The following is a 27,663-nucleotide window of genomic DNA, read 5'->3' on the forward strand; positions in this document are numbered from 1 at the left end:
TATTTCTGTAAAACCTCTTTGGGCCGATCGTGCGCTGTTCTCGCAGTCACAGGGTATCACCCACCAAGGCCGTTCACCCTCAATGTCTGCAAGTGCTGCAGTGAATTCCTCAGAAGGCTGACTGCTGACCCGGCGGGCTGTGGAAGCCCCAGGTGCCCGGGGAGCCGGAGGTAAGAGCTGCCCTTCGGCAGAGCCGTGCTTAGCTGCGAAATGGGTAACGGAGCACGGCCCCGGCAGCTCAGAGCGGGGATGCTGTGCAGCAGCCTCCATTTCACAAGGGGAAAGCAGGGACATTAGCACTCTCTTACTTCTTTACTCTCTTGCTTCTAAGCTTCAGCAGCTTGGGACAGGGCACTGGAAGAGCATGGCATGCCCTGGCTCAGCTCCGGGTGGAGGTGGACAGCAGAGGCAGGCATCTGGCAGCACGCTCCTGATGAGCTGTCGCACTTCGCTTCGTTAACACAAATGGAAATCGATGCGATTTAACAAGCTGAATTGCAGCGCTGAGGCTTGGGGATGGTGAACGGCCCCTTCCGTGCGGACGGCAGGGCCAGAGGGAGCACCGCGGCCACCTCTTCGCTCAGCCCCGCAGGCACAGCTCTCATGCTGACCTGCACCTTTTGTCGAAAACACCAATTCAAGCAACTCTGTGGAAAATGAACAGTTAACCCAGCTACTACAGACCTGAGCAGATTATTGTAGCTCTGCAGAACTGTTCTGGGGGATAAAAACAGCTCTGCGGGGATGAAAGCCTTCATATGCCAAACCCTTTTACAGCGAAAAAGGAGAAGGTGCTACAGCACCAGGGACACACGGTTATTTACACCAAAAGGAGGAGGCCGCGGTTCAAAGTGTTCGCTTGTGAACACTGCTCATCTGCCAGCATCAATGTGAATCAAAGGGCTACCAAGCACAGAGACAGGAGGAGGAATAATATTCCAGACTGCCATGTACTCCTCGGAGTACGCAGCCTGTCAGCATTTCTCAGGGCTGATGTGACCACAGAGTGTGTCTGCACAGAACGAAAAAAGAACTCAAGCACTGTAACGAAGAAATCCATCGCCTTAAATAATATAGCAATCGTCTCCATTACAGTCTGTTTGCTAAAGCAGACCAAAAGCATTCCATTAATTAATAAAATTTGTTTATCTTATTAAAGGTTTTAGAGTGATGAGTCTGATAAATAGCAAACACGATATTTTTTGTTCCCTATGTTTTTATATTACAGATTCTGCTGTATGAAGAATACAGCTCTCACAGGACAAAGGAAAATTGGTTATGGCAAGACAATACTATAATCTTTTTTTTTATTTCTTTTAAAAGTACTTTAATGGCACAGAATCTGTCAACTAGTAGATGCTGGCAAGAAGAGCATTAGCAGCCATGCTCCAGACCCACACTGCAACTTCTGCAGAGGATCTAAAGTGACGCTGCTTAAAATAGATTCATTAAAAACAAAATTTTCCGAAATCCAATGCCAGAAGAAATGTTTCCATGAAATTCAAATGAAAATCTGTGGAAAACTACGCTTATGTTAACATTTCTCTGCAGCATCCATCAAGCAAGGCATTGCAACACTGCTGTAGTACACAAAGATATAGGGAAAAAAAAGATGACACTAGAAAGGGGGCCCAAACAACAATGAAAGTGCCTACCCGCTTTCAATAATCACCTTGAAGTGCTGTAGAGAAATCAAAATAGTAGTTTAAAATAATGCAGAATAGTTCAAAAGGTATTCTGTCCCTAATATTTACAGGACTATCAGCAACAGACTTTTCTGATTTGGCAGTCCAAGATGTTACCTTTAGAACACATGCAATGAAAATCCTCTGTTAGAATACCTTACTGACAAGATTTGTTGCATCCAGCTCTGATGTAAGCTCTAGTGTCTCCTACCTTAGTGGTTCGCTACTGAGCTGCACTGTACCTCACCAGTTTGCTAAAGGAATAAGCTTGTTCTGTCACAGCCTTGTTGGAATGTCACAGTTTATTGTAACGACGGATGCTGAACATTGCGATCGGGGCTCGGAACTGCACAGCTCAATTGCTGCTACTTGACCTCACGCGTTCAGCGGACAGAGTACACCAGCAAGGCTTTCGTTAACAGTGTGGACAGCCCGCAGCCTACCTTTCCGTCGGATGCAGTGTTTATTCTGTAGTGGTACACCCTTCCTTCGTATCGCAGGGAAATAGATCTCTGTCCTGGACTGCTCTCGCTCTCCCGCACGAGGAAGCTGCCGTTGATGCCGCTGCTCAGAAGGTACTCGGCGGCGTTACGCGACACCGGTCCATGATACCAGGAGTGTTTCTCCAAACTATTCACTGGGGTGATGTAGTTGCTGGGCACCCAGCCTTGTCCGTTCTTCGTTTGAGCCTCACACCATTCGCCATTGTGATTGTAGCCCAGGACGCGGAGCTTTTCACCTTAGGACAAGAGAATATATTTACACATGGCAAACCTGGGAGCGGAGTAAAGGGTGGGTTCTTTCTGCCCTATGGATCATTAAATAATCTCCCGTAAGAACAGGTACCTGACCAAGCAGGGACCACATGCATTGCTATAAGCCTGAGTGGACCACAGAAGCCAAATAAAGCGACATGAATGCTTCAAGAGTTTGTTAAATTCCCGTGCAGTTCCATAGCAGTTCTGATACTGCTTGAGCTGAGAGAAGATCCCAACAAATTTTATTTGAACTGAGTTGACTACAACAGGAACGGATAAACAGTAAAAAATCGTTTTGATTAGCAAAGTAAATAGATGCAACTTGGAGTTGCATAAGGAACAGAAGGACTGAGCAAGAAAACACCTCCTGTATAAGGTTATTTTTCTAAGAAAGCCTGCATTTTGGAGAACCATGAAAATGGTAGAGGCCAGCCTCTAGGGTCAGCCTAGTTTGATTTCTCTGCTCAAAATCTTGCTCCTAGTGGAGACCTTAGCTTTGACAAACAGTCTTGGCCAACGCAAAAAACCTCAGCTAGTTTTTAACCTTTTAAAAGGTTATGACTTCAAGAAATATTTCTATTTGTTTAAAAAGAATTCCCACAGTTAAAAAAATAAATAAATTCCATAGTGTTTAGTGTGTAACTCAGTTGTTCCCCAGTGGCTTTTCATCCCATGTCTTCTCACATGCTCCCGGTACCGTTCTGCCCAGTTGCCTTACCTTTAGTTATGCTGAGAGTGTTGTCCCCACTCGCCACAAAATCGTACAGTGCAACAAAGAGGTGGGGGTCATTTTCACTGGGGCAGGACAGGAGGTTCTCCTTGGAGTTCCAGCGGGCGGCTTCACTCAGGCCCTGGGGCTCAAAATCTGACACTACCGGCCTCTGAAGGGCTTCTGGAGAGGGGAGAGAGAGAGAGGGAGGAAAAAGGAGGTTCATTTCTGCTGATAAAAGCCAGCTGGTTAACCCCCGCGCTGTGATTTTTCTCATTTTCTTGACATGTGTGCTCCTCATGTGGCAGAGGACAAAGGCGGACGGTGCCACATACACAGAGCATCCTCGCCAGCGAGCTGCGGGGCCCCCGCAGCCCTTCCCGAAGGCTCAAGCTCCCTGCTGGTCGGGGAAAGCCCCTCTCCTCCCTCCAGGAAATGCTGCTCACGTAGGCTGCCTGCTGCTCTGTAAATCCCTTGGCTCCTGCCCAGCTGCTGCAATGGGGAGATTTGAAAACAAAAGCAAAGACCTTTAAAAGGTAAATCCCTTAATTATCCTATAAATGAAATCACCAGAACTCGAAGAAGCACCGAGAGCCAGGCAGGATGAGATTGTGAAGACGTGGGATGTACAGAGTTGGGTACATACTTCTGTCGTTTATAGTGTTTTAAATCATTTCTCATCTTGCTTGAGTAAAGGCTGGCCCTTTTTTCAGCCTCCCTCCTGCATGCTGCTCCCCAAAGCAGCGCCCGGCGAGAGCGCACGCTGCGCTTTGTACGTTTTTAGGAGGCTTGAGATGCCTCGAGAAAAACACAGTCCCCAAAACTGATTTTCACAGGTGAGTAAAAGCCAAATCGACGAAGCTTTTTGCACTCTGTGGCATGCTGAGTGTACTACTCAGTAAATATTAGCCAAGTCCAAGTACATCGGGGAATTACCAGGGTGCCACCAGGAGTTCGGGGCAGCGACGGCCCCGCATGCTGCCCCACCAAAGCGGTGCCTGTGCTGAAACAAGCCCAGGGTAACAAAGTATGCAAACCTCATTTATTTTTGTAAGGGGTTGCCCTCCATCTGGAGGATAGCTCTGCCTTCGTGCTTTTAGCGCTAACTAGCGAGGAGCTGCAATGTAGACGCCATCACAGCAAACCGCCCCTGTAACAGCGTGGTTGGTCTGCAAACCTGGCAGTAAGCAGCGAGGAGCTGCCACAAGCAGCACCAGAAAACCTTTGGCAGTCAAGCGTGGGCTGGGACAGGCCCAAATAACAATGGGGAAATGCTGTATAAGAACGCTATACATATAGTAATAATAAAAGAACTCCAAACAATAACAAATCTGGTTATTTTCTGAGCTTTGGTGGTAAAAGTGCCAGTGTTCCCCCGCAGACAGCCTGGCGTCCTCACCGTGGTGGTCAGGTCGCTGCTGGTAAAAGGCCCCCGGGTGCTTCCCGACGAACACGAGCGCTGTGTGTTCTTTGGAAAAGGTGAGACCACGTAAGTGGGCAGTCAGGAAAAACCCAAGCGCACACCACACTGCTGGGCCTGTTTTCCTGGCCAAACCATATCAGCAGGGAGATATATTTTTATAGTGAATCAGAGAAGCCAAGCAATACCACTTCCTAAACGATTCCGGTGGTCATACCACAGTCAGAAAAGGTGGTGGCATGGTCGGGTTTTTATTTTGAAACCTCTACACTCTTCCTCCTCCCGTCTCCTGCAGGAGAGTACACTTTGGCACTCCGGGTTTGCTTCGAGAGGGACAGTGAGAAAAGAAACAGAAAATCTACTTTCTGAAAAAATGGAGCTATAATCATTTTACCATGAAAGCGCTTTGATCCTGCCAAGCCCATTAAGCTCCCCTATCGAGCACAGGGCACTGCAATGACCGGAGATACTCGGGGGCGACTCCCATCGGCAGCAACCCCCTGGAGCAGACGGGCAGCGAGGGGCTGCAAGCGGAGCGGCGACGCTGCGATGCTCCAGCCCCGCGTATGTGCAGGGCGGTGGGGCGGCCGTAACCTCCGGGAGGAAGGAAAACGCCTCCCCCACTGGGGCCTGATTCAACAGGAAGGCAGGAAATCCAAGGCGGGCGCCCCTCCAGCTGCAGCGCGATGATCGCAGCCCGGCGAGGGACGGCTCATGCGCGGGAGGGGAGCGGTGCCGGGGGCTGGCGCTCCGCGGATGCCAAGGTGCACGCGCTCCGGGTCAGACCCTGTGACAAGGCTGAAAACACCCGCCAAGCGGCCATACGGAAGTCCAGAAAGACTGGTTTGGCTCCATGGCACTCCTACAACCACCGATTCGGTGATAAGCGTCTGCAGACCCAACGGCTGGCAAGAGCAAGGCTGTGAAATAAACGGAGGAGAATTTGCGACGCTGGGAAACCAAGCGAGGGCCCCAGCGAACACGCAGGGCGCTGTGCAGCCGGGCTCCGGGACCTGACCACGTGCTTAGGGTTTGCACCCCCAAAAGGCAGCAGCCCAAAGCCACAGGAGGTGGCAGGGAAGGTGGTGATGTTATTAAAGGACAACGAGAAAGGAAGGATGGGGCCCCAGGTCAGCACGGAGAAGAGTGTAGACGAAAAGAGTGGAGCTGTGGGGACGTGAGCGCAGCAGACGCTCAATGGACCATGACAAAACACTCCTCTAAAGGTCTGGGCCCCAAGGGGAGGCTATTAACAGGTCCGGGACACAAAACCACGAGGGAAGAGAACCAGACAGGACACGTCCCTCTGGGTGCTGTGTACGGCCAGCTGTCAACAGCATTTGTCCCTCTTTGAGAGTTTCCCAAGGAAATCTGCCCAGACGCTGCAGCCCTTCAGAGCAGGACTCAGATGTTCCTGTCCAAACATACTGGGGGTCATTTTCAACACACTCCGGCTTCTTCACCTCCTACCACTGCCCTTAACTGTAATTTCACAGCGCTGCCAAGCCCTTCGAAGGGCCGGATTCCTCCCAGTGAGTCAGCCCGGCCGCTGGGCCCGCGGGACGGTGTCCTGGCTCAGGGACGGGGTGAGGAGCGAGCCTTAACTCCTTCGCTTATCACCGTGACTCCTTCCCCGCGTCCACCTGCCCTTCTGCTGCTCCCTGCACGGCTCTCGCTTCTTGCTTTGATCACCCCGTGCTCAGGGTGGCACCCGGAGGAGTCCAGAGGCAGCGCTGTACCTCAGATCTCCGCTAGCACCACCTAAACGACACACAGTTATCAGAGCAGACTTTGAAATGAGACAAGGAGAGCTCTTACTCTGAGGCACTGGCTGTGCGAATGCCTTCCTTTCCCCCTGAATTAAGTTTGCAGCAGGAGGTATTTATGTTTGTACGCTAAAAGGTTTCCTAAGTGCAACTATCTCCTGCTAATCACTGTTTATGCGAAGTCATGAATCACTGCTAGGGCGTAAGAAGCCCTCAGACGTGAACAATTCTGGTCGACACCACTGCAAGCAGCTTTCCTGAAAAATTTAAGCGAAGGGTTGGAAGAGAGGCAAAAGCACTGAACTACCAGCGGCTCCTCCACAGCTGACTGCAGGGCAGTCCCGAGGGAGGGAAGAGACCTCCTGTCTCCCTACAAAGCAAACATCCTGTGGGCTTACAAACTGCGCTGGCATTTTTTCCACAAGGTTTCCAGAGCGAGGGAGTGCAGAACACACTCGGCGATCCCTCCGGAGGTACAGCACGTGCCGCCTCGAGCTTTCCCTCTGCCTGCGTTCCCCCTGCCCTCCTCGTCCCTGGAAGGAAGGCCGATGAACCGAGCAGAGCTGTGCAGATTTCGTCCGCCCGGCGTTCCCGGCCCTGCGCACACGTGGTGGAGGAGCTGCCTCCGTCCCGGTGATTTCCTCAGCGGCCGCTGACAGCTCCTCCGTGCCTGATGGGATACGGATTTACAAAAAGCTCTGCAAAGCAGATCCCTCAAAAAAAAAAAAAAAAGGAAGGTTTTGTGCTGGATTCCAGACCCGTCCCCTCCAGGGAGGTCACGCTCAGCCCGTCCCGCACCCGCACCCTACCCCAGGCTCACGCTGGAGCTCGGTATTGCAAAGGGCTCAAAGGGCTCCTGCTCTGCTGCCCAGGCACAAAGAGCCCCTCGCTGTCAGTGCAGTGTTTTATCTTGTCTAATATTATTCTGTCATCTTGCCTTTTTTTTTTTTTTCTTTTTTGAAAGTTCACTCTTACATGATCCTGCAGGTTCCACTGGAGTTTATTTGTTGAGTATATTCCATTTATAACCGCTCAGTGACAGGGTAAATACCATCTTTCTCCAGCTAATCGCGGTTGCAGATGTATAAAGGGGAACAGCGGATCTGGCAGAAATTTAGGTTTTATTCCCAAATCTGCTACTAAGCTGCTGCCCAACCTGAGGTTGTAATGTCTGGGAGAGGAAGAGCAAAGAGTAGCTAGATCCACCTGAATTTCAAACAATGCTTGCGTATTTCTGAAAACTTTACTTTTCTTTTTTTTTTGTTTGGATTCCTTGCTCACAGAGCAGAAGCAGTGAGGTTTGCCCATTTTGGAGCCCTGGGGAGAGAAAACACCAAGGAAGAATCAGGGAGATTTATTTCCCCATTTCACTAAGCAGCTCCAGAGCATTAGGGGAAGATGAACGTGTCCATGGATGATCAGTTTTAGGTCTGAAGACAGCTCTGGTTCCTCATATGAAATGATAATACTTCCCTCACCAGGACCCATGGGAAATGGTAACAAGCACCATCAGCCACATTTTTAATAAGGATGGGACAGGCAAGAACCACTGGAGCAAGCCATTACAGAGCCAGAAACGTATTTGAAAGCAAGAACTCTACTGAGTGATGGCAGATGAGAGGCCAAGAGGGGAAAACAGCCGAGGAAGGGAGGAAACAAGCAGCAGGCTCTCCCTGGCAGGCAGCAGCTCCTACTGCACGCGCTCGTGCCTCCCAGCAGACTGACCGCGGGGCTGAACGCTGCTCCCAGCTGCTCCAGGAGCAGGATGAGTCCCTGGTGCTGCGGAGACCAGAACCTGGCCAGTACGTGCCCAAGTGTGTCAAAAGAAGCCCTCTGGGAACGGGCAACGGCCACGGGCTGCTGCTCCTCCCCGGGCTCGTCTGCTCTAAGTGTAACGAGACACGCTGAAAACAGAAGACACGCAGGCAGTGTGACAGCTGGCAGGGCAGAAATGGTTGCAGTTGGAAAACAAAGGGCTCGACCGGTGTCCCCAGAACGGTTTTCAGCTGCACAGAGAATGCTGACAGGTTTTAAACAAGGTTTCTGCTTTTCAGTGGTAGAGCGAGCCCAAAAAGGCAGCGAGACTATTTCAGCCCCTATTTGGGACATGGACACGTTCTGTTTGCAGATCAGATTGGCAGCAGTTTGCTGTGCCTCTTCCCTTCCACTCTTTACCCTTTCTTGGTGTGAAGTGAGGGAGGAATTATTCAGTCTGGCAAAGGCGAAAAGGAGGAAGCAGACGACAGAAGTTCAGATCTCTCACATTTAAAAATAATATTTACTAGCGCCGATAGAAGTGAGAGCAAAAAATGGCCAGCTCAAACAGCAACGTGGAATCTCAGCGATCACGTAACCGCTTCGAAAAGGGTTTCTGCTGGAGTTCAGGCGATCCTCAAGGCCTCGGGGCAGCCCGGGAGTGACGCACGGCGCAGCCTCCCAGCGGGCAGGCGAGCCCGGCTGTGGACGGCGAGCGCCCTGCGACAGGACGCAGCCCCGGCCTCCACGGAGGGGGCTTCACAACCCAACAGTCCTCCTTCCCGCAGAGAGGAGGGTGTAAAAGCCTTTCAGAAGAGGACCGCCACGAAAAGAAACAGTTCTGATTGCTTGGTCCAAAGACGTGTGCGTATACCTACACGAACTGACTCTGAATCAGCTCTGCAGGGAGATTTTTAACCTCTATTTTAGAGCCCGACCTCAAGACAATACCGTCAAGAAGTGTGTTTGAAAATACTATAAACAGATTTGATTGTTGGACTCATGCTATTCATCAAACGCTGTCATGTTTTTGTTAGCAGATGAAAACCAAAAGAAATCGAATTAGGTAAAATTGAATCTATCCTCCAGGCTCCAGCTGGCTTTCCATGCCACTAGCGGTCCTTCCATCCCCTCAGCAGCTCTCTACTGTTTCACAGTCTACCATGGGGAAGAAACTCTTTAAGTTCTCCTCTCATGTCCTCAGCAGCTTCCCACGCCGCTAAGACAACACGAGCGGCCTTAAATCCTCAGTGATATCGCCATGATCTCCTTAATCTTTTCCGAAGCGCCGGCGCGACGGCAGGCCGCGCGCAGAACGGCCTGGCCGCCCCACACAGCTCGGGGACGTGGCTGGTGGCCCCGACACGCGGCTGTCCCCTCTTGGGGTCTGCCCCTCGGGCCTCTGTAGGCCTGCACGGCTTCCATCAGACTCGCTTGTGGTGGGGCCTGGACTACCGCTGTCCCAGGCGGCTGTCACAGCAGTGCAGGGAAAAGCATTAGGGTCGCAGTCGTGGTGTTTGGTCATCTTCCACACGAACGCGGGTGCTGGCTGCAGCTTTGCCCCGTGCTGAGCTGAGATACTTCGAGAGAAGTTTGTTTAAAAGTTCCTTCAGTGCTCGTTTCCCACTCCGTCGTGAAACATAAATACATAGCCACAGGCCCAGCGAAGCTGAAGGTGAAAATCGCGCAGTATTTACTGCCTGATCACGCTGATAACTCGACACTGCCCGGCCGGAGCGAGGCGAGCTGTGCTCTAATCCCATTATGCAACCGCGCTGCTCAGTGGGGAGGGGGCAGTGCCTGCCCCGCGATCGAAAGAGAAGACTTGCAAAAAACAGCCAGGGCAACACCCCTGTAACATCATCCCCCAGCATTCGCTTCTGCAGGGACGGGAGGCCCCGAACCGCTCTGCCTATCCTCCAAGGGCCGCGCTGAGAGATGCAGCTGCTCGGGAAGGAGGCCCAGCGCGGCCCAGCCCTGCTGCGCACGCAGCCGGCCCCGGCGCGGCGGTACCAGCGCTGCACGGCACCCACACGCCGCTCGCAGGCCCAAAAGCTCACCGAGGAACCCGGTCCCGTAGGGAAGGGCACGCGTCCGCCCACCGTGAAGTTTCTGAAACTTTAAGTGAGCGGGATTAGGGGCGTAAAGGACCGAGAGTGGAAAAAAAAAAAACTCCTCTCTGGCAACCGTCCCTTGGTTTTAGACAGCAGAAAACTATTCGGAGCCACCAAGGGCGGCCGATGAACGCGGCCTCCATGCGGCATTCCTCCGGCTCCGTTTGTCCCGAGAAGCCGTTTGTATGTAGTTTTTGGGATTCCTGACCTATGAATTTCCGAGGAACATTTCTCCGCTGAATATTCGAGAGTTGAGCAAGAGCCGCTCGCCATAGGCCGCGCCGCATCAGGTGGTGGCGTTTCTCCCCTCTGATTTGATGAGTTAGCAAAGTACTCCTGGCACGCAGATTATTTTTACTGAAGTAACATCCAGCGACACAAAGAAGCCCAAGAATGCATCGCCCGCCTGGGCACAGCCCAGGGCTGTGCTCCCCTGGTGCTGGGGGGCCCGGCCGAGCCCCCTGGTCACCGGGACAAAGTGCTGCTGGCTGCTTCGGGAGAGGGTCCCGAGCCCCCACTTGGATTTGGGGGGACTTTTTTGGGGTCCCTCAGCCCAGCAGGGGCAAAGCAAGGGGGCCTCAAGCCGCGCTCCCTGGTGCCTCTATCAGCAAGGCCTTCGGTTAGCCACCCGCATCAACTCCGATGTCAATTCCTACAAAGGGGGTGACTCAAGCCCGCGATTTTGAAAGCGATCACGCGAGGACGGCTGCAGGACCGTCCGCAAAAAGCGAGCGGAAAGGGGCGGCCAGGAGCTCCCGGCCCGCGAGGCGACGCACGCGGGGAGCGAGCAGACGGGCGCCGAGGGGTTTTCCACCTTCGCCCGGAGTCGCTCTCCCACCCTCCTCTCGCTCCCGAGAGAAGCTGGAGCCTTCTGGGGGCAAAAATAAAGCCCGGGCCTGCCGCGATGGCGTTGTTTGTTGGGTCGGCTCGGAGACCACTTGACATTTCACAACCATAAATGGTAGAGCCGCGCTCCCTTTGTACACGGCGCCTAATGAAAATCACCTGGTCGCCAACACACGCACGCGCACGCACCCCACGGCACGAGCGGGCTCTCCCAGCTCCCCAAAACCCCCCTCAACTCCCCCAAAAGCCCCCAATCCCCCCCAATCCCCCCCCAAAACCCCCAAATCTCCCCCAAACGCCCCCCTTGGCCCCCAGCTGCGCCCCGGCGCCCCGCTCACCTTCCAAGTAGCAGCTGGAGGAGGAGGAGAGCCCCTTCTTCGACTTGCAGCCCACCAGTTTCAAGCAGATCTCCAACATTTTCATTTGTCAGAGTTTGGCCTCGGCTGTCCGGTCTCCCTTCCCCCCCCCACCCCCCCCACCCTTTGAGGTCCTCTCCCTCCCCACGGAGCCCGGCAGGAGAAGGCTGCGGACCCTCCGCGCTCCGCACCCTCACAAGGACGAGCCCTGGCGGAGGAAAGCCCCGGGGGCCGGCCTCTCCCCCCTCGGGCAGCCTCCTCCAGCCATCTTCCCTGCTCCTGGCCTCCTCCAGCGGGACGGGCTGGGAGGGGAGCGCCCGAGCTTTCCCCGAAGCTGCCCAAAATCGCCCCAAAAAGTCGCCCGAGGCCGCCAACAAAGGGCCCCCTCGCAGCCTCCGCGCCCCAGCCTCCCCGCCGGCGGCTGCCGAGCCCCGCCCCGCCCCTTAACCCTCCTCCTGCCGCAGCACGCCCCGAGCCCGGCCGCTGTCGCGACAGTCGCGACGGGAAGGCGCCGACGCCTCGCGGGGGGGGAGGCTTCGTGCGGGGAGCGAGGCCGGAGAGGAGCCCCCTCCCCGCCCCCCCCGGCCTCCGCGGCGGCACCTGCGGCCGGCCTCCCGCGGGTTTCCCGAGACTTCCCCCTGCCTGCTTCTGGAAGCGTTTCCGACCCCAGCGTGTCCTGGCGTTATCGCGCCTCCTCGCTAAAGCAGCCGTGGCTTTTCCGCTAAACGAACGGGTGGGAGGCACCCTCGAGGATCCTCGAGGCCGACCGGGCGCCAAGCACCAAGCACCCTCGTCCCGTGTCCGACCGCTTTCGCAGGAAAGAAATCCTTCCTAACGTCCAGCCTGGACCCCCCCCCAGGCCGATCTATGTCCATTCTGTACCTGCCTGTGCTTTATATCACCGCCTGTAACGCAGACGGACATCTGGGCACATACACAGCTACACCTTCATGCTAAAACATCCCCGTTTGCTGCCCCGAGCTCGGGGTGCCCAGGGGAGCAGAGCTCCGAGGGCCCAGGCCGCCTCCGGAGCCACCTGCGGAGCTGCCCACGGGACCGACAAAGCGACACATCCTCGAAGGACACATCCTCCGTTTTGTCCCTGAAGGCCTCCCTTCACCTCTGACGGTTTGTTTCGGCAAGGTTACTGACGAGCTCGTGCTCTTTTGCCCTCCAAAATTTTCAACCGTTTCATACTTGAGGGGAAACCGGGTGCTTCCAGCGTATGGGGACCCTGCCTCAGAGCAGCAGACCCTCAGAGTCCACAGGCACCGTTTTGCAGCGTTGCTTTGCTTCACTCTTCTGATCCTGGAAAGGAACCGTCAGCCCTCAGCTCATGCCACACTGAACAGCAATAATAACATTTGCCCTTTTTGTTTTCAAAAATACCACAAGCCGCATCATTTCTAGCAGAGAAATGTTTACGGTGAGGACAACACAATATTCCAAGTGGTTTCACCCTTCTTCCTAAAGCAGACGGGCATGGATAACCCCCTTTGACAAGCCAGAAAAGAGAGAGAACTTGAGCTTCCTGAAATTCAGACAGCCCAAACAGAGGTGAGGCTACGTGCCTGGACCCCCCCTGGCAGCCGGCAGTGCGTTACAGAGGCAGGGCCGCAGCTCTCCCCGTGCCCTGCCTTCCTCCCTCTGCTTCTAAAGGATTTCTTTCTCTTTCATGGCAGCGTGTTTCAAAAGAAACCAACACCTCCTGCTTGTTCCCTGCCCACCCAACTTCAGAAGACGCTGCAACCAAGAGCTTGTGCAGAACAAAACCAAACCAAAACAAAAAACAAGGCAGATTTGGAGGAGAAAGGTTACGTAAATGGCAGGAGGCGCTCAGCCATCACGTGCTCAGGCCCAGTGTCATGTTTAGGGAACCGGGATGAAGTAAGATTTGAAGAGCAGACCAGGCATCTTGCACGCAACTTCTCTCCACGTGACGAGCATCCCTGCCCTGCCTTGTTCGACTGCAGCTGTAGGAACGCGAAATTCCCGTTCAGTTCCCCTGGAAGCACAAAGGCCGCCCCCCGACTGCTCTGATTAAGGTTACTACAATGAGTGCCGGCAGAATTAAGGCGGATTACATTCCCGATGAACCCCTGGGGTTCTTATTCCAGACGAAGAATGCCTCGGTTCAAGTTAAATTAACTCGCTTGCAGAAGAACCTCGCTGCAGGAGAACCGCATCCACTCAGGGAGTTAAACACAAAGAGCTTTCCTGGGATAACTTCCTCTGTAGATAAACCCTTAAATTAATTCCCTTTATTTTTCCATGCAGACAGGCCTGTGTGGTCCCTCTGCTACAAACTTCATCCTTCAGCAGTTCTTCATGTGTGTCATGGCAAGCTGGACTGGAAACGCTTTGGAGCAAACACTCCTCAGTTAGCGCATGCTAGGAAATTAGCTGGCGATACAGAAATAAAAGCCACATTGGTGGTGTCACACAAGTGCTGCTACTCTTACGGCTGACATCTATTAATCCCTTTCATGTCTGTCATATATGCATCTTCGGATAAAGTCAGTCATGAAAAGCGTGCAGACATTTGGACTGCAGAGAGACTGATGCAACCTCTCACTCAGCCGCTGTTGCAACGGCAAAACAATTTTGGTTGGGACTGGCCTCAGAAGGTCTCCAGGTCAGCCTCCCGCTCAGAGCACGGCTAGCTTGAGGGCTACACCAGGCTGCTCCTGGCCCTTGCCAGGTAAAGTTTAACCATGCCTGCAGCACGCCACACCTCGATGTTCGTACCTACCCAGCGCTGCAAGCTGTAAACGCTGCTCCACGTCTGGCTGCTCAGCACCCATGAGAAAACGGTGTCAAGCCCTGCCCTGCCCTGCCCTGGGCATCGTCTGCTCGGGGACAACCTGCTCTGCTTTGTCACCCTCTGTCCTGCTCGACAATCACTCCCCTCAACCTGCTGGCTATGCTCCTGCTGATGCCATCCAGTACGCCGCTAGCCTTTATTGTTCAGGCTCCTACAAGAGCATAACCTCCTTAACCGACTGCCTCCACGTCTGAGCGTCTTCTTGCGGACGGCTATTTTATTCTTCACGTCCTTAAAGCTACCCAAAATTTCAGGACAGCTCTTTCCAAGAGAGCAATCACATGCACATGCACGACAGCCGCAGTGAAAGGACTGGGCTCCGTGAGCAGAAAGTGAGTTTTGGCATGATCCCACCCTGTTCAGACAACTGGAGTGAATTTTGTTGCGATACCATTAAAAACAGCTTGACTGCTCGTCACCCGTTTAAAAGCAGAGCTTAAATTTAAAACCCCCTTCTGAAGCCAGAAAGGTAACAGTTTGAAGCCCCAAACACTGGGGATTTTTTCATAGGTACCTTCAAGGGACTTTTTTTGTCCTGAAACAGAGGCAAGCACAAAATAGTGGGTAAAGCAAAGCAGTGAAGGAGTGCCCCAGCAAAAGAGCAGGTTCTTGCTTACCGTTACGGGTCACCCGTGCCTCATCTTGCTCCTCTGTAAATGCAGCTGAGGATTTCCCCACGGTGTTAGGGAGCTCAACACAGGCTGTACAGCACTTTGCTGTCTCTTTTTGTTGCTCCATACATCCAATCACGTCATTTATAAGATGCATTTTCCTTCTTAAGCACTAGGGTTACTCAGGATTTTGGGCACCCACAGGTCACCATCTCTCTGGTTAGGAGCAGGTCCGTGCCATACTGCAGCGCTCTCTGATGAAATCTTTCAGGCGGTGGCACAACACATCTAACACCATTACCTGATCGCAAATATACATGTACATGAAAGCGATCAAAGAAACCTATGTTGAAATCTATGAGTGACACAGCATGTGCTGCAGACACAGCTGTAACAAAGCTGGGCTTTGATCTGACAGCAAGCGCAATATTGCCTCTTCTCCCGGGGGCTGGGCCGGCTCTGCCTGACAGATTCTGATTTTCCTCTGGGTTCTCAGATCTTCCACCATTAAAATTCTCCGTCTACTCTCAGACAGGATGTGCCAAGCCTTCTGGAAGATACCGATCGAGGGGACTAGCAGGATCTAAAATCCTGGCTACTAAAGCCTGCCTCCTTGGCCCTGCAGTGCATTGTGCCTGGTAAGCAGGGAGAGCCCCGCCGCAGCATGCTGCAAGCTGGGAGCCAGAGGCTGGTGGTTAGAGCAGGGCGTACATCCTCATTTTTACGGTGGCCCATAAAAGCCACCTCAGGTTTAGACGACTTCTCTCAGGTCAGTCACCTCTCAGCCCCAGGGACTGCTCGCTGCCTCCTTGCAGCTACTGACGCCTCCACGAGGAAACAAGTCCTGCAGGGCGCTCGTCCATTCGCTGCTTACTGAGCCGCGGCGGCGCTGCACAAAAAAGCGATTACCTCCCCGGCCTGTTAGCAATACCTGCCGCGGAACGGGCAGAGGGTGGGAACAGTCCTTGGCCGTGTCTGTTTGCACACAGAGGGGCTGTGTTAGCCCGCTAAAACTTTCCAAGTGTGTCCACATACCTAAGGAGAAAGCCCAAGTGAGCGGGATACTGAAGGACCTCTGGCTGCTGCTGACTTCGGAGATCGGCAGGCACCAGTCAGGCCAGCAGCACCAGTAACAGGCAGACCCAGACAGGGGGCCCAAGTGGTTTTCTGCTCTGCCCACATGGACCTTTGTGCCTTCAGTGGTGTGAATTTCTCCAGCACTGTCCTATTTCAGGTGCACTCTGCTGACGCTGCCATCGCCTGCTCGCTTCCTGCCTTCGTGCAGCATCTCTGCCGTTCGTGGTTCATGCACAAACACTTATGGAGCCCCTTGTTTTACCTTTCCATCTTAAGCTCTTCTCAAAATTCAGCTGCCTTGTTCACAACAGCACGGACAGCTGCTAGTCAGAATAGCACATTAGAAACAAGAGCCTCTTAACTACAACTCCGATACTTTTCTGCTCCCTCTACACTAGGCATTTTGCCTCCAGCCCCCCAAAAAAGCCAAGACAATCACACGTGGATTTGAGTAAAGGGCAGCCAGCACCTGAGGGCAGAGTGTTTTCCTTCCTTCAGACAGCATCTCGCACGCTGTGAGCAGCCCAGCAAGAGCCCAGATGCTACCTGCACACGCCATGAAATATTAACACTTGTGGCACTTGGACTGCGAGGCAAGAAACAACAACAAAGGCAGGTTACCAGAAGGCCCCTGGAGACCTCGAGAGAAAAACAAACGATTTTGCAATACGGCATGTGCATTTGTTGGGGTTTGTTCCTCCTTGATTTAACAGATGTTTGCTATTTGCAATCTTCACAACCGAAGGACTCGGCCGAGGAGCGGTGGGATTACAGAGGTGGGATGTTCGACTGTTTGAGATTCCTCTCCAGCAACGGGGCAGAATCCTTCTTTTAAGGTAGTGACAAGGCAAAAGGTCCTACTGAGCTCCTGCAGCGCTGGCCCGTCCTCCTGGTACCCAGGTAAAAAAGCAAGATGGGCTGTGAGCTCCACTGAGCTGCCTGTGTTACCAGCCCTTGCCTGCAAGGCTCATCCAAGCCCGAAGGGGCTCTTTATAAATCACTGAACAAGCTTTTGGCCTCTTCCATTAAGAGCTTTTTGAAACATCTGCAGGCAAAGAAAAAGAAAGAGGCATCTTGCAACTTCCAGATCTGGAAAAAACAGATAGAGGCTTACCCTAAAGACACAAAATAACACTGACTCCACCTTACCCTGAGTGCTGAACTCTCCTTGCCCAGCCAATTTATTAAAATTGTGAGAGGTGGAGTGGGGAGCGAGAGTTTGAGCGCTAGGTAGAGTCACACCAGCTTAGGGATCCTGCTGAAGTTCGGTGTTTGCTGCCAGACCGGAGGAGCCAGGACACAATCAGAGGAGATGCATACTTCCAAAGTGTCAGAAACCAGATTTTTAGAAACGTTTCTTTGCCCAACACTGACTCAGAGCTTGAGTGGGAGCATTTCCGTGTTGTTTTACCGAAAAGGCAAGGAGATGTGAATGAAAAGTGAAAACCAGGGTGCGCCAGGGGGTTCAGAGGTGCTGACCTCGTGGGTTATCCTGTGCACGGCTGAGCATGTCCACCCGAAAAGCCAGGAGGACCAGTAAAACCCGCCTTGTTCCCGAACAGAAAGCAAGCAGTTAATTCCTTCCACTCGAGAGGCGAAAAATCTGCCAAAGCAGAAGACCAGGCCTGGGAGATCAGATTACACGTGAGGAGGGGGTGGAAGGGGAGAAGAGGAAAAGAAAACAAGTATTGCGAACCAGCGCTGCCTCAGCCCCAGCAGGGATTAGGGGGAACGCGGAGGCGGCGATACTCCGCCAGCATTAGCTCCGTGGCAGCCGAACGGGGCCGCAAACACGCACGCCTTCCTGCGATCCAGATCCTGTCGTGCAAATCAGGAACATCAACCTGTCCCGAGCGTGTCCGGCCAATATTCAAAACCTTCCGTCCATCGATGCTTTGAGTGGAGCACAGCGTGGTTTTCAAATGGGAGAAGATGTCAAGTAATGCCTGGGGAGCAAAGTACCTTACTGGGAGCCCAGGCATCGGTCCGATGGCCAGGCTGGCGCTTCTCCAGGGGTCTAATCCTGAACAGTCATGCCTCTGAAGAGGCGGACACATCTCCCTCCTGGTCCCAGCCAGCTGCCCTTGGAGAGCAGCAGAGGTGGAGGCGGACACATCTATCTCCCTCATCTCCATCCCGGTCCAGGAGCAGGCAGGGTGCAGAAAGAGGCACCCCATTTTCCTGCTTAGCGTAACGGGACGCAGCCCAAGCGCAGAACCTTCACGGGGTTTGAACTGGTTTGGAAGACCAAAGTAGTGGCCCCTCTAGGTTGCACCATTAACACAAAACCAAAACCTGATGCAGAACTAATCAGGGAAGAAGTTTTTACATTAAATCCTTTCAGAACGGGTTTTCTTGGTACGTGTAGAATACAATACTTGTCATATTTACATTTTCAGTTAAAACATGGTATGAGGCTGTGGAATGCCTCCACATTTTCTGCCTTTTCAGGCAAAAGAATTATACAAGAAAGTAATAAAAGATGGTGTAAAAGAAGAAACCTGTGCTACCGATCCCGGTAACCCCACACTCTGCGCCTCCGTGTATTTTGAGAAACCCAAAGCTCCTTTCCCTTCACCCTACCTGTCTGTCATTAATCAGAGCCATTCGCAGGGCAGATATATTACATGTGGTCTGAGGTTTACTGCTGTTGGCATGAAGAAAGATTGTAGATCCTGTCTGCCCGCATACCAGACAGAAAATAAAGAAAAGTGCGCGAGCACGGGTGTATAGCAACAGTCAGCATCCTATGAGCTTCCGACCCTGCTTCACACTCGCCCTACAGCTGCCGCAGCCGGTGCTTGAGGCTCAGCTTCGTTGCTTCATCATTTACAGAGACAAAAGTAGGTTTTTGAAGACCTACGCAAATGATTACAAGCAACCAGCACCACCACAAAGTATAATACCTGCCATACAATACCATCATCCCCCTTTTGCTGGCACCAGTGCTCGCGTGCGGTAGGTAGCCCGTTCAAGAATTTGAGTGTTCCTCACTGCCTAGCCATAGAAATGATGGCGCTGGGTCCCAAAGGGGCCAGGAGAGCTGTTGATTGAAAACACCAAGAAAATTATCTGTAGTGATGAGTACTGAGTCATATGAACAGTTTAACTTTGCTGACCTTTCCCGAAGAAAGATCTACAAACAGCTCCAAAGGAAATAAATGTGAATGTGGGCGTGGGCAACGTATCGATGTGTACCAGGAATCGGTCAAACGCCATCGAACAGACCAGAGGCACTGAGCATAGAGAGCTGCTTCCACCTGAAACGGGAGCACGGCAGCCAGCCTCAGGAAGTGCACATGCCCCAGAGCGAGTGTGGGATGGCAAAGCCTCAAATTCTGCCATTGCTGATGGCTACCCGGACACAACAGTGCTGCAACAGAGGCGATGCTCCAGCAGGGAGTTCCTCGAGCTCCCCGCTGTGCCTGCTCAGGTTGGCGTCGGGGGCGTGAGTCAGGTAAACCACATGCTACTTCTGCAGGTGGTGAGCACCTCTCGTACATGTTCTTATGGATATTATCTTCTTCTTGTTTTCTCTGTGAAGGAAAAGCCGTGAAATGCTCCCAGTAAAAATAAACAATGTCCAGCATCTTCTCCAGCTGCGTCTCTCTCCCAGCATCTTACAAGAGGAATGGAAAATATCACCTATTGCCCAGGTAGGATACAACAGACACGCCTCCATTTCACTTTACCAGGTGGAGGCTGATCTCTAAATTGGGGTTACTTGGATGACACCTGAAATTTAGCGTGGAAATCCCAGACTGAACTTCACTGGCCACAGCACATTCAGACTGCCCACAGAAGTTCCTCTGCCTGCACAGCCAACTTGAGATACATTGGGTCACGTTATGACAACAATAACGATTAAACCCTCCAAAATAAGGGAACAACCAAGAGCAGCCTACACCACGCACTGTTAAAGGACACGGAAAGCTATGGATTGAGCTGACAAGAGGTAGGAAAATCCAGGGAGAAAGCCCTCTGGTTTTCGGTGGGTCATTGCGTCCCCATTTCCTCCCTTCTCAGCTCAGTCTGTGCAAGTCTCCCTCCTGGAACGTGGCCAGAGGATTTTCGGAGAGTGAAAGAGCTGCTGTGTTCCCTAATCCCTCCCTCCAACGTGTACCTTAGTTAGGGTGCCAGCAGTACCCGTTTTAAAATTAATCTCAAAGCAGAGGAAGGTTTGGAGAAAGAAACAGCCCAGAAATCTCCAGCAGCCCCGGAGTCAAGGGGAATACGAAGCCACTGCTGCACTCGAGAGAGGTAACGCAAAAGGATGTCAAGCCGTGTAGCATACCGGTTATCAGATCGAGCGAAAGCGCAGAGGAAAAGCCCCACAGATTATGTGAGCTCTCATCTTGTAATTACACCTGGAGTGTTATAAAAAGGATGTCACAAAGGCACTGGGAGGATTATCAGGTTGTCGTTTCGGAAAGAGCTGATAATAGCCTGGTTCCCGTTTGCTCAGTGTCAAGCCCTCAGACTTGATCTGGCTTTTAAGATGGAAAATATTTTAGGAAAATAAATGAAGGGCAAATTAAGCACTCAGCTTAAACACACACTTATGGAGTAGAGACACCACAGCTTTATTCCCAGCTCTTCTTCAGGCTGCTCCCATAGCAGTCGACCAACCTGGTGCCGTGCTTGTGCCCCCACTTCGTTCCAGTGTACGAGATTTTCAGGTCACCAGGCTGCCGGACAAGCTGACCGCTAATCGGGCCTTGAGATCCCCCGGCGGGAGGCTCAGCGACCACGTGAAAGCTCAGCCATACACCCGCTGCACCACCTCCAGCTTATAAACCACCTTTGGCTTACTCCTCTTGCACAGCGTCCCCGTGCTCTGGTTTCAAAGACGCCTTGTGGCAGCTGGAGGACAGGCTAAAAACTGCTGAGCTGAACTCGAGGCAGGCTTCTCGGCTTTTCACAGCTCGTGCCGGGCATGTTCAACGTCGACGAGGCATCCTGCGCTACCTGCGAGAAGCCTGCACATGCCGAAATCACAACAAACGTGAAAAGGTCCAAGGATAACGGATATTTTACCTCCCTCACACAGAAACACTTCATTTGTACCCAAGAAAAAGGGAAGGTTTTCATGTGTCGGAACACCAAGAAGCCTGTCCCAAGAGGAACCAGGAGCTCTCTCAGATGATGAGCTGTTCCACGTAAATGTACTGGGACTCCCAGAGATGAAGTGAGCTCTACAGCACGATGACAAAAGCGCCCCACTCCACTTCAGCCTTGAAAGCTGCAATGAGTCAACACAATTACAGTCTATTAATTGGGATATATGACCGCTTGTTAGCGCTGAATGCCGCCCTTCTCTGAATTTGCTCTTTTCGAGCTTCTTGTAATATCACGAGAAAAAGCAAACACGAGCAGCAACAAGGAACGGCCTCTTCTGAAACCACTTCCAGGAACAGAGATTGTTTAAACAAAATACATTAAGTGAAACCATCTGTATGAAGGGTCAAACGCCATCTGAGGCTCAACGTACAAAAATAGCCATTTCACAAAATTTGGGCTATCATCCCTTTTTGTTTTCTTCTTTAATCTGGATAATTGGGTGCACGGAGGGGGTACGGAGAGGCTATGGTTGAGGAAGGAATTTAACTCCGCTGCTCTGGGGCCAAGAAAATTCTGCTGTCAGCCTCAGCATCACCTTCTCCAGCGTGCCAGGAGGAAGGCTTTACGGTGGGAGGAAGGCTTGCTGATGGGAGGAAGGCTTGCTGAGCCCATCGCTGAGCATCCCGCTCGCAGCGGGGTTAGGCAATCGTCCCTGGCGCGGGGCGCGTGGGAGGGGTCCTCCCCAGCACTGCGTCAGCCCGGTGCCAGACAGCCAGCGGAGCTGAATCACAAGGGATGTTGTTTTCACAAGATTTGCTGGCGAGAGGTAGGTGACAGAAGAGGTTCGGGGAAGGAAAAAAAAAAAAAAAAAGGGGTGATTTAGAGTTATAAAGTGATAAAAGATGTGTTTTAGCCCGCTGCAGCAGGGGATGTTAGTGCTGGAGTGCAGGAGGGCTCAGGGATGGTTGGCTATTGCTAAGGATAACAAACATTAAGCTAAAATATTCAGCATTTACACGAAGCTTGCAAACGGGCACCTTGTACCATTTCAACACAGAGTGATCCCCTCCTGCCCCAAAGGGGCCACACACCTCTCATCCAGTGTATCTGAAGCCCAGCTTGAATGGGAGCAACACGGAAACCACGGCGCCCCGAAGCAAGAGGAATGGCAGGAGATCTTGGACACGAAGCTCCTCGGGCATTTCTTTGGCCACTACAAACTGTGACCTGCTCTCACTGCACAAAGGGGACCCTGCAAAGATCCCGCGAGGAGAGTGCCCGCATCTGAGTATGGCCTTAGTCACCTGCTGCGGGCTTGATAAACGCCAGTTAACGGCAGAAATATTTCCGTATGTATCACTAGTGAAGTCAGACTTTAATAAAATATTGCAGCTGCAAAGGCAAAAAATCATTAATCATTTTTTCTGGAAACCAAGCAGATGGCGATGATGGAAGTGAAAACTACAATTCATTTGTTTTCAGCAAAACTGCCAGCAAGAAGGCCAAAAGAATACCAGTTGTGGGTTTCTTAATATATATTTTTTTAAGCATTTATGAGCCAATGTGTTTCATGCCTGGCAGCTTTTTAAGCAGACAAGTATTTAATGGATCCAACATAAATGCAAATATCAGCTATCAGAAGTCAAATTGCACAGCTATGATGTAATGAAATAGCTTTGCTTTATGGGAATGAGGTCACAGGTTTGAAATATGGCCTCAGATGCAAAAAAAAAAAAAACTTTCACAGAAGTTGCAAGAGTGCAGTGCAATTACTTGCCTAACTCTAAAATTTTATAGATATTTAAATTCAATTGTAAGGATGTGAGCCATTAATTTGCATAAGCATCGCTGAGGAACAGAGCACTCTTCAATCACAATGAACTAATGAAGCTCTCACGGCTGAATGTAATAGCTACAGCGAGAGAGCTGAACTATTACGCTGGAAGTTGTACGTTACAGTCCCAAAACGTTTTTATATTCCCGATGATAAAGAAACGGAACAGTCTGTATATGCAGAATACGTAGATCAACAAACAACCCACTGGAAGCGGACTCGGGGAAGGGGCGTATATTCGGAGCAAATTAGCAAATATGGGGGAACTGCAAGCCTAGAGAGGATCCTCTTGCAGACGTTCAGCGGCCAGCAGCTTGCAATAAGCTACCCACAGTGAGGCAAACCCTGGGAGCAAGAAGGTTTTTGGTTTAGTTTTGCAGAGCAGCCAAGGCCAGCAGGACAGATGGGACCGTTCATGCTGAGCACTCAGTGAGGTAACCCAGTGCCAAGTCTCCCTGGTGGCGTTCCCAAGGATGCCCAGACACCGAGCTGCCCTGCTCAGCAAACCCCAACAGGCAAAGCCAGGCTTTCTCATTTTTCTCCGTTCTTGGCTCTCCAGAAACCGGTTCTTTTATTTTTGGAGATGTCCCTCTAGAGGCCAACCGTACCTGCAAGGGGCGGCTGCCTCGGACGCACCTCGCTTGGTCTGGCTCAGCTGAAAGCGCAGCAGCCGCAGTTGTGTTACAGGTGGTCTGCCCTGTGCGGAGGGGAAATTCTTCAGGGCTGGTTGTTCTGCTACTTTCTGGTATCTCTACTGGGAGGAACAGCTTCAGTCTGCTTTGTTAAACAGGATGCCTTGTAAACAAGCAAAATGGGCTCTCCATTTCAAAGCACATGTTTTAGGGATCCATCAGAGAATTTATGAAGCCCAAAATGGTATCTTTGACTTCACTGTGACGCCTCCATATGGATGCTTTTTCCCTCCAGAAATATATCATAAACTCATCTATGGTTTTGAGGACCTCAAATACAATAATGGTTAGCACCACAGGAAGTTGTCAAATAAACCCACCAACAGCACCGTAACAGGCTTGGATCATTCCACCCGTAACAGGAACCAAAACCATTTTAAGAACAGCAAATCTAACCCCTGAAATGACCTCATCTGAATCAACATTAGGCCTGAAGGAAGGAGGTATCCCACATCCCTTCTGTTTATCAGTGGGATGGATGCGAAGAGAACAGGGCGCGTTAACGGGCAGCCTCCCTGTGCTGGGCACACCAGGGCAGCGAGCGCTTCCACCACCGCCTGTAACCCCGCTGAGATCCGCACACGTGTTGGCAGACCCCAGTGGGGTTCCCTGACGGGATCTGGTCTTCTCAGGACAGACGAAATGGCCCAAGAGCAACCCCAGCACGGGCTGGAGCACTGCACAAAGCGGCCCCAAGCACAGAGAGCTGAAAACGCCGAGGAGAAAGGAGGAACGGGGGCCAAACCGAGAGGCTGCCCCCCGCCTGCCTTCCTGTCCCTCCCAATAAGTTATTCATTAACATACCAAAACACACATATCAATGAGGAATTCATGGAGATTCCCTGAATACCAAAATCCTGAGTACAATGGCGAGCAGAGCCAGCTTACCACCCCCTTCCAGCTCCACACCCTGCCCCGGGTGGCTCTCTGCTATAAAGCTCCGCTCGTGGCTCCAGCGGCAAAGCCCTCCCCAAACCCCTTCACCACCAGCGCCTTCCCCGAAGGCAGAACAGCCCCAGAGGAAGCAGCGACCACGAATGCTGCGGCTTTAAATCCGTCCCCGTTTCCTTTTCCAAGTTGCTGTTTGAGCTGTTACAGCTCCCTCAGGACTCCACTGACTCACTGCATTTTCGGGCTGACGCAAGCACGCTCCTTCTGCACAGCTTCAAAACAGGCTCCAAACGTTTCCAGTCAAAAACCGGCCACCGGAGAACGGTGTAAATCGGGTGCTCTTACTGAGCGGGCATCACCCCTGTGAAACAGGGAACAAACTTCAGTCCCTTTCCTTCTAGTAAACGCGTTAACCACCGGCACGTCCATTCCTAGGGTGCACTGCTAGGGGTGCTCCTGTTCCCACTCAGATCCAGAAGGAAATAGTTCACTTTGGGGAAACGGCTCACTCTTGGCTAAACCCCAGGAGTGCAGGTCCACCACCTGGGCACCTTTTTGGCTTGTTCCCGGTGTGTGGGGCCGCGGCAATGCACGTCTCTGCCCCCAGGCTGCCCCTTTCAGAGCACCCCGCACACAACGTCTGCCCCAGCTTCTCCGCACCGGTGCCCAGTTTCTCAACTCTACCCGCCAGCAAATCTGGGCAGGTAAAGAAAGAGAAAAAAAAATATGTATTGGGAGAATTTAGGGTAACGCTCAAAGAGGCTGAGCACCTGTACCAACGGTGGAGTCCGCAAAAAGACCCCAGAAGCTACCAGCTGGAAGATGAATGCAAAGCTGTGACACCAGAGAATGCATCTTCCATGTCTGAAGACTAAATAAATTCTCTCTTCCGAAGCCCTTCACTCAGCTTTCTGCGCTCCTCTGGTCACTGAACGTCAGAAGATGGACCTTTTATGTACTTTTTTTTTTTCCTTACAGGAATGGCGATAAAAGCAAAACAAACACCGGGCTTCTGACTTACGTTTGCTGCCTTATGTTTCAGCTCCAAAGGCAGCTGATTTTTTTTTTGTTTTCTGCTTGTAACTTTCAGCTTTTATCCACTCTGAAAGATGTCACTGTGACAGAACTGGAAGTGACATAAAAATGTAAAACTGAACAATGAAGTGGGAAAAAAAAAATCAGAGAAAGACGAGTGTCTTGTTTTTATCATCTACATTAACACCGATAATAAAAAATTCAGGAAAAAGGCTTGCTACGGAGCCTTGTTATTCCCTTCAAGCAAAGTTAAATAAGATAAATGTCTAAACCAAACCTGTTTGTACTTCAATCTTCACAGCATGTAACAGAGAGGCAGGCGCTGCAACCACGCATATGGGGCAGGCTGGAGCCCCCAGAAGAAGAGCAGGCAGCAGGCCTGGAGCACGTGCTGAGAGGCGCAGGAGGGCTCCATGCAAGTCCTGAGCCAAGCGCTCAGCAGCCAGTGCCCTGGCTCCACTCCTCCTGGAAAACGATGAATTAAAGGATATTTGCACAACTAACTTTAATCCTTTTTTTAAAGTAATATAAAAAAGCAAAAAAAACACAGCACATGCCCAGTAATTCTCTGTTTAGACGCTGGGAGTCTTATACTGAACCTCAAGTTTAAAAATGCAACTAGAGGGTAAGTGTACTCAACTTTATTTGGATGTTTTTGATTGGTATTCACAATATCTTGGAATGGCAGAATTGAGAAGCTAATTCATAATGAAAAGGAGACACAAAGATGCATCTCTGAGGCAGGCTAACTGCACCGGCGTAGGAAACCGGCCAGCTTTTAAACCGCTTGAAAGCTTGCGCCTCCCAGTCAGCCTGGATCTGCAGCCCGGGAAGCGAGGACGCACTGAGGGCAGCGATCAGAAAAGCGTCAGGAATTATGATTCACCGAGGTGAATCACCAGCAGGTCCCCCGGGGGGGGGGGTGACTGGGGACCAGCACGCCGACTGTAGCCCTGCATGGGGTTACACGAGCCCTGTCGGCACGCACGGGCGTCGGGATGGCTCCACGGAGGCAGGTCCTCGTTCCCAGCCCTCTCCCCGCCGCACAGCGCCAGGCGGCCGCGGCTCTCGCTGGGTTGTTTCCACTCGCAGCTTGAGGTCTCGGCTGCCCAGAAGCCCACACACCAGCACGGCCCCGCTGCCAAGCACGTGACAGCCCTGGCATGGGAGCCGCGCTCGATCTCCTCGGGAAGGGGCTGTTATTCCGCAGCCGCACACCGGCCAACTCCTCCCTGGCTTCACGTGGGAAGCGTGGCGGCGGCGCGCTTCGCTCCTTTCTTTCCATTTCAGACATCACCTTCACACAGCACAGGCTTCACGCTTGCCCAATAGCTTTATCTCGAGCAGAAGCTCGTCCCACTCTCAGACATCCCACCGAGCCAAAAACCCCTCCGATGCTTGCAGGAAGCGCATTTGGATCCACACGGAGCTCGAGGAAGATGGGTTTTTATCGGGTTCCTTTGCATCACAGCGGTGAAGATGCGGAGAGAAGCTCTGCAGCCCGTATTTGAGGACGGTCAAGGGCTTTTTTGCTCGAGCAGAAACTGTGGAATTTGGCCTGCGGTGCTTTGCCCAAGGAGCCATCCGATCTCATGACTAAGTGCACGCGAAGCGATGGGGGCGGCGGGGAGGAAGAGACACGCAGGAGGATGGAGCTCTTATAGTAAACATCTGAGCCGTCTGGAAGAAAGGCCGCGCTATTAAAACGGAGCCGCTGCTGCTTTTCCAGTATCTTTTCCTCTGTTTATCTCAGTTGCCATGGCTCTCGCTTGAATCATCCGCACAAATTACATGCACATGTCTCGGGCCACATTATTTCCACTCGCTCCGCAGCTCCGGATCGACTTTCACTCACCTGGCAGCCGCCGGAGCCAAACAACGTCATCACGCCCCGCGACGCAGAACTGCTCCGCTGCCACTGCTGATTAGAAACCGATGTCGAGTCCTTCCGAACAGCCTAGGAACACTGCAGGAATCGCAGCGAAGAGGAAGGGCACAGAAAATGGCATCCTGCTACGACGTGGGCTCCGAGGGGGCTGAGCGTGGGAGGCCCGGTGCCGGCGGGGCTGGAGCGGGCTGGCTCCGAGCTGCGGTCAGCTCCCCGGCCCGTGCTGCGCTGGCGTCAGGGGGATTAGAAGAAATGGAGTCAAAACACAGCTCGCTGGTACTCGGAGCCAGCTAAATAACGCCAGGCTGACAGATCACCCCCCCCCCCCCCCCCCCGATCAC

At 52.3% G+C, this 27,663-nt stretch overlaps 1 protein-coding gene across 4 annotated transcripts in view; it reads right to left on the bottom strand.

Annotated features, from left to right (window-relative positions):
- Positions 1-27,663, bottom strand: part of ABL1 (ABL proto-oncogene 1, non-receptor tyrosine kinase) — a 75,424-nt gene that overhangs the window by 20,547 nt on the left and 27,214 nt on the right. For 2 of the 4 annotated variants that reach the window (XM_013193979.3, XM_048053312.2), the window contains 2 exons: positions 3,162-3,335; positions 2,129-2,424 (listed from right to left, as the gene is read on the bottom strand). In XM_013193979.3, coding sequence (XP_013049433.3) covers positions 2,129-2,424; positions 3,162-3,335 — 470 coding nt within the window. Of the gene's footprint in view, positions 1-2,128; positions 2,425-3,161; positions 3,336-11,391; positions 11,857-14,850; positions 14,987-27,663 lie in introns of those variants that run through there. The other 2 variants (XM_048053301.2, XM_066981040.1) reach the window with 2 other exon arrangements.

The sequence above is a fragment of the Anser cygnoides genome, chromosome 20 (assembly GCF_040182565.1).
Source record: "Anser cygnoides isolate HZ-2024a breed goose chromosome 20, Taihu_goose_T2T_genome, whole genome shotgun sequence".
In the NCBI taxonomy this organism is placed as follows: Eukaryota; Metazoa; Chordata; class Aves; order Anseriformes; family Anatidae; genus Anser; species Anser cygnoides.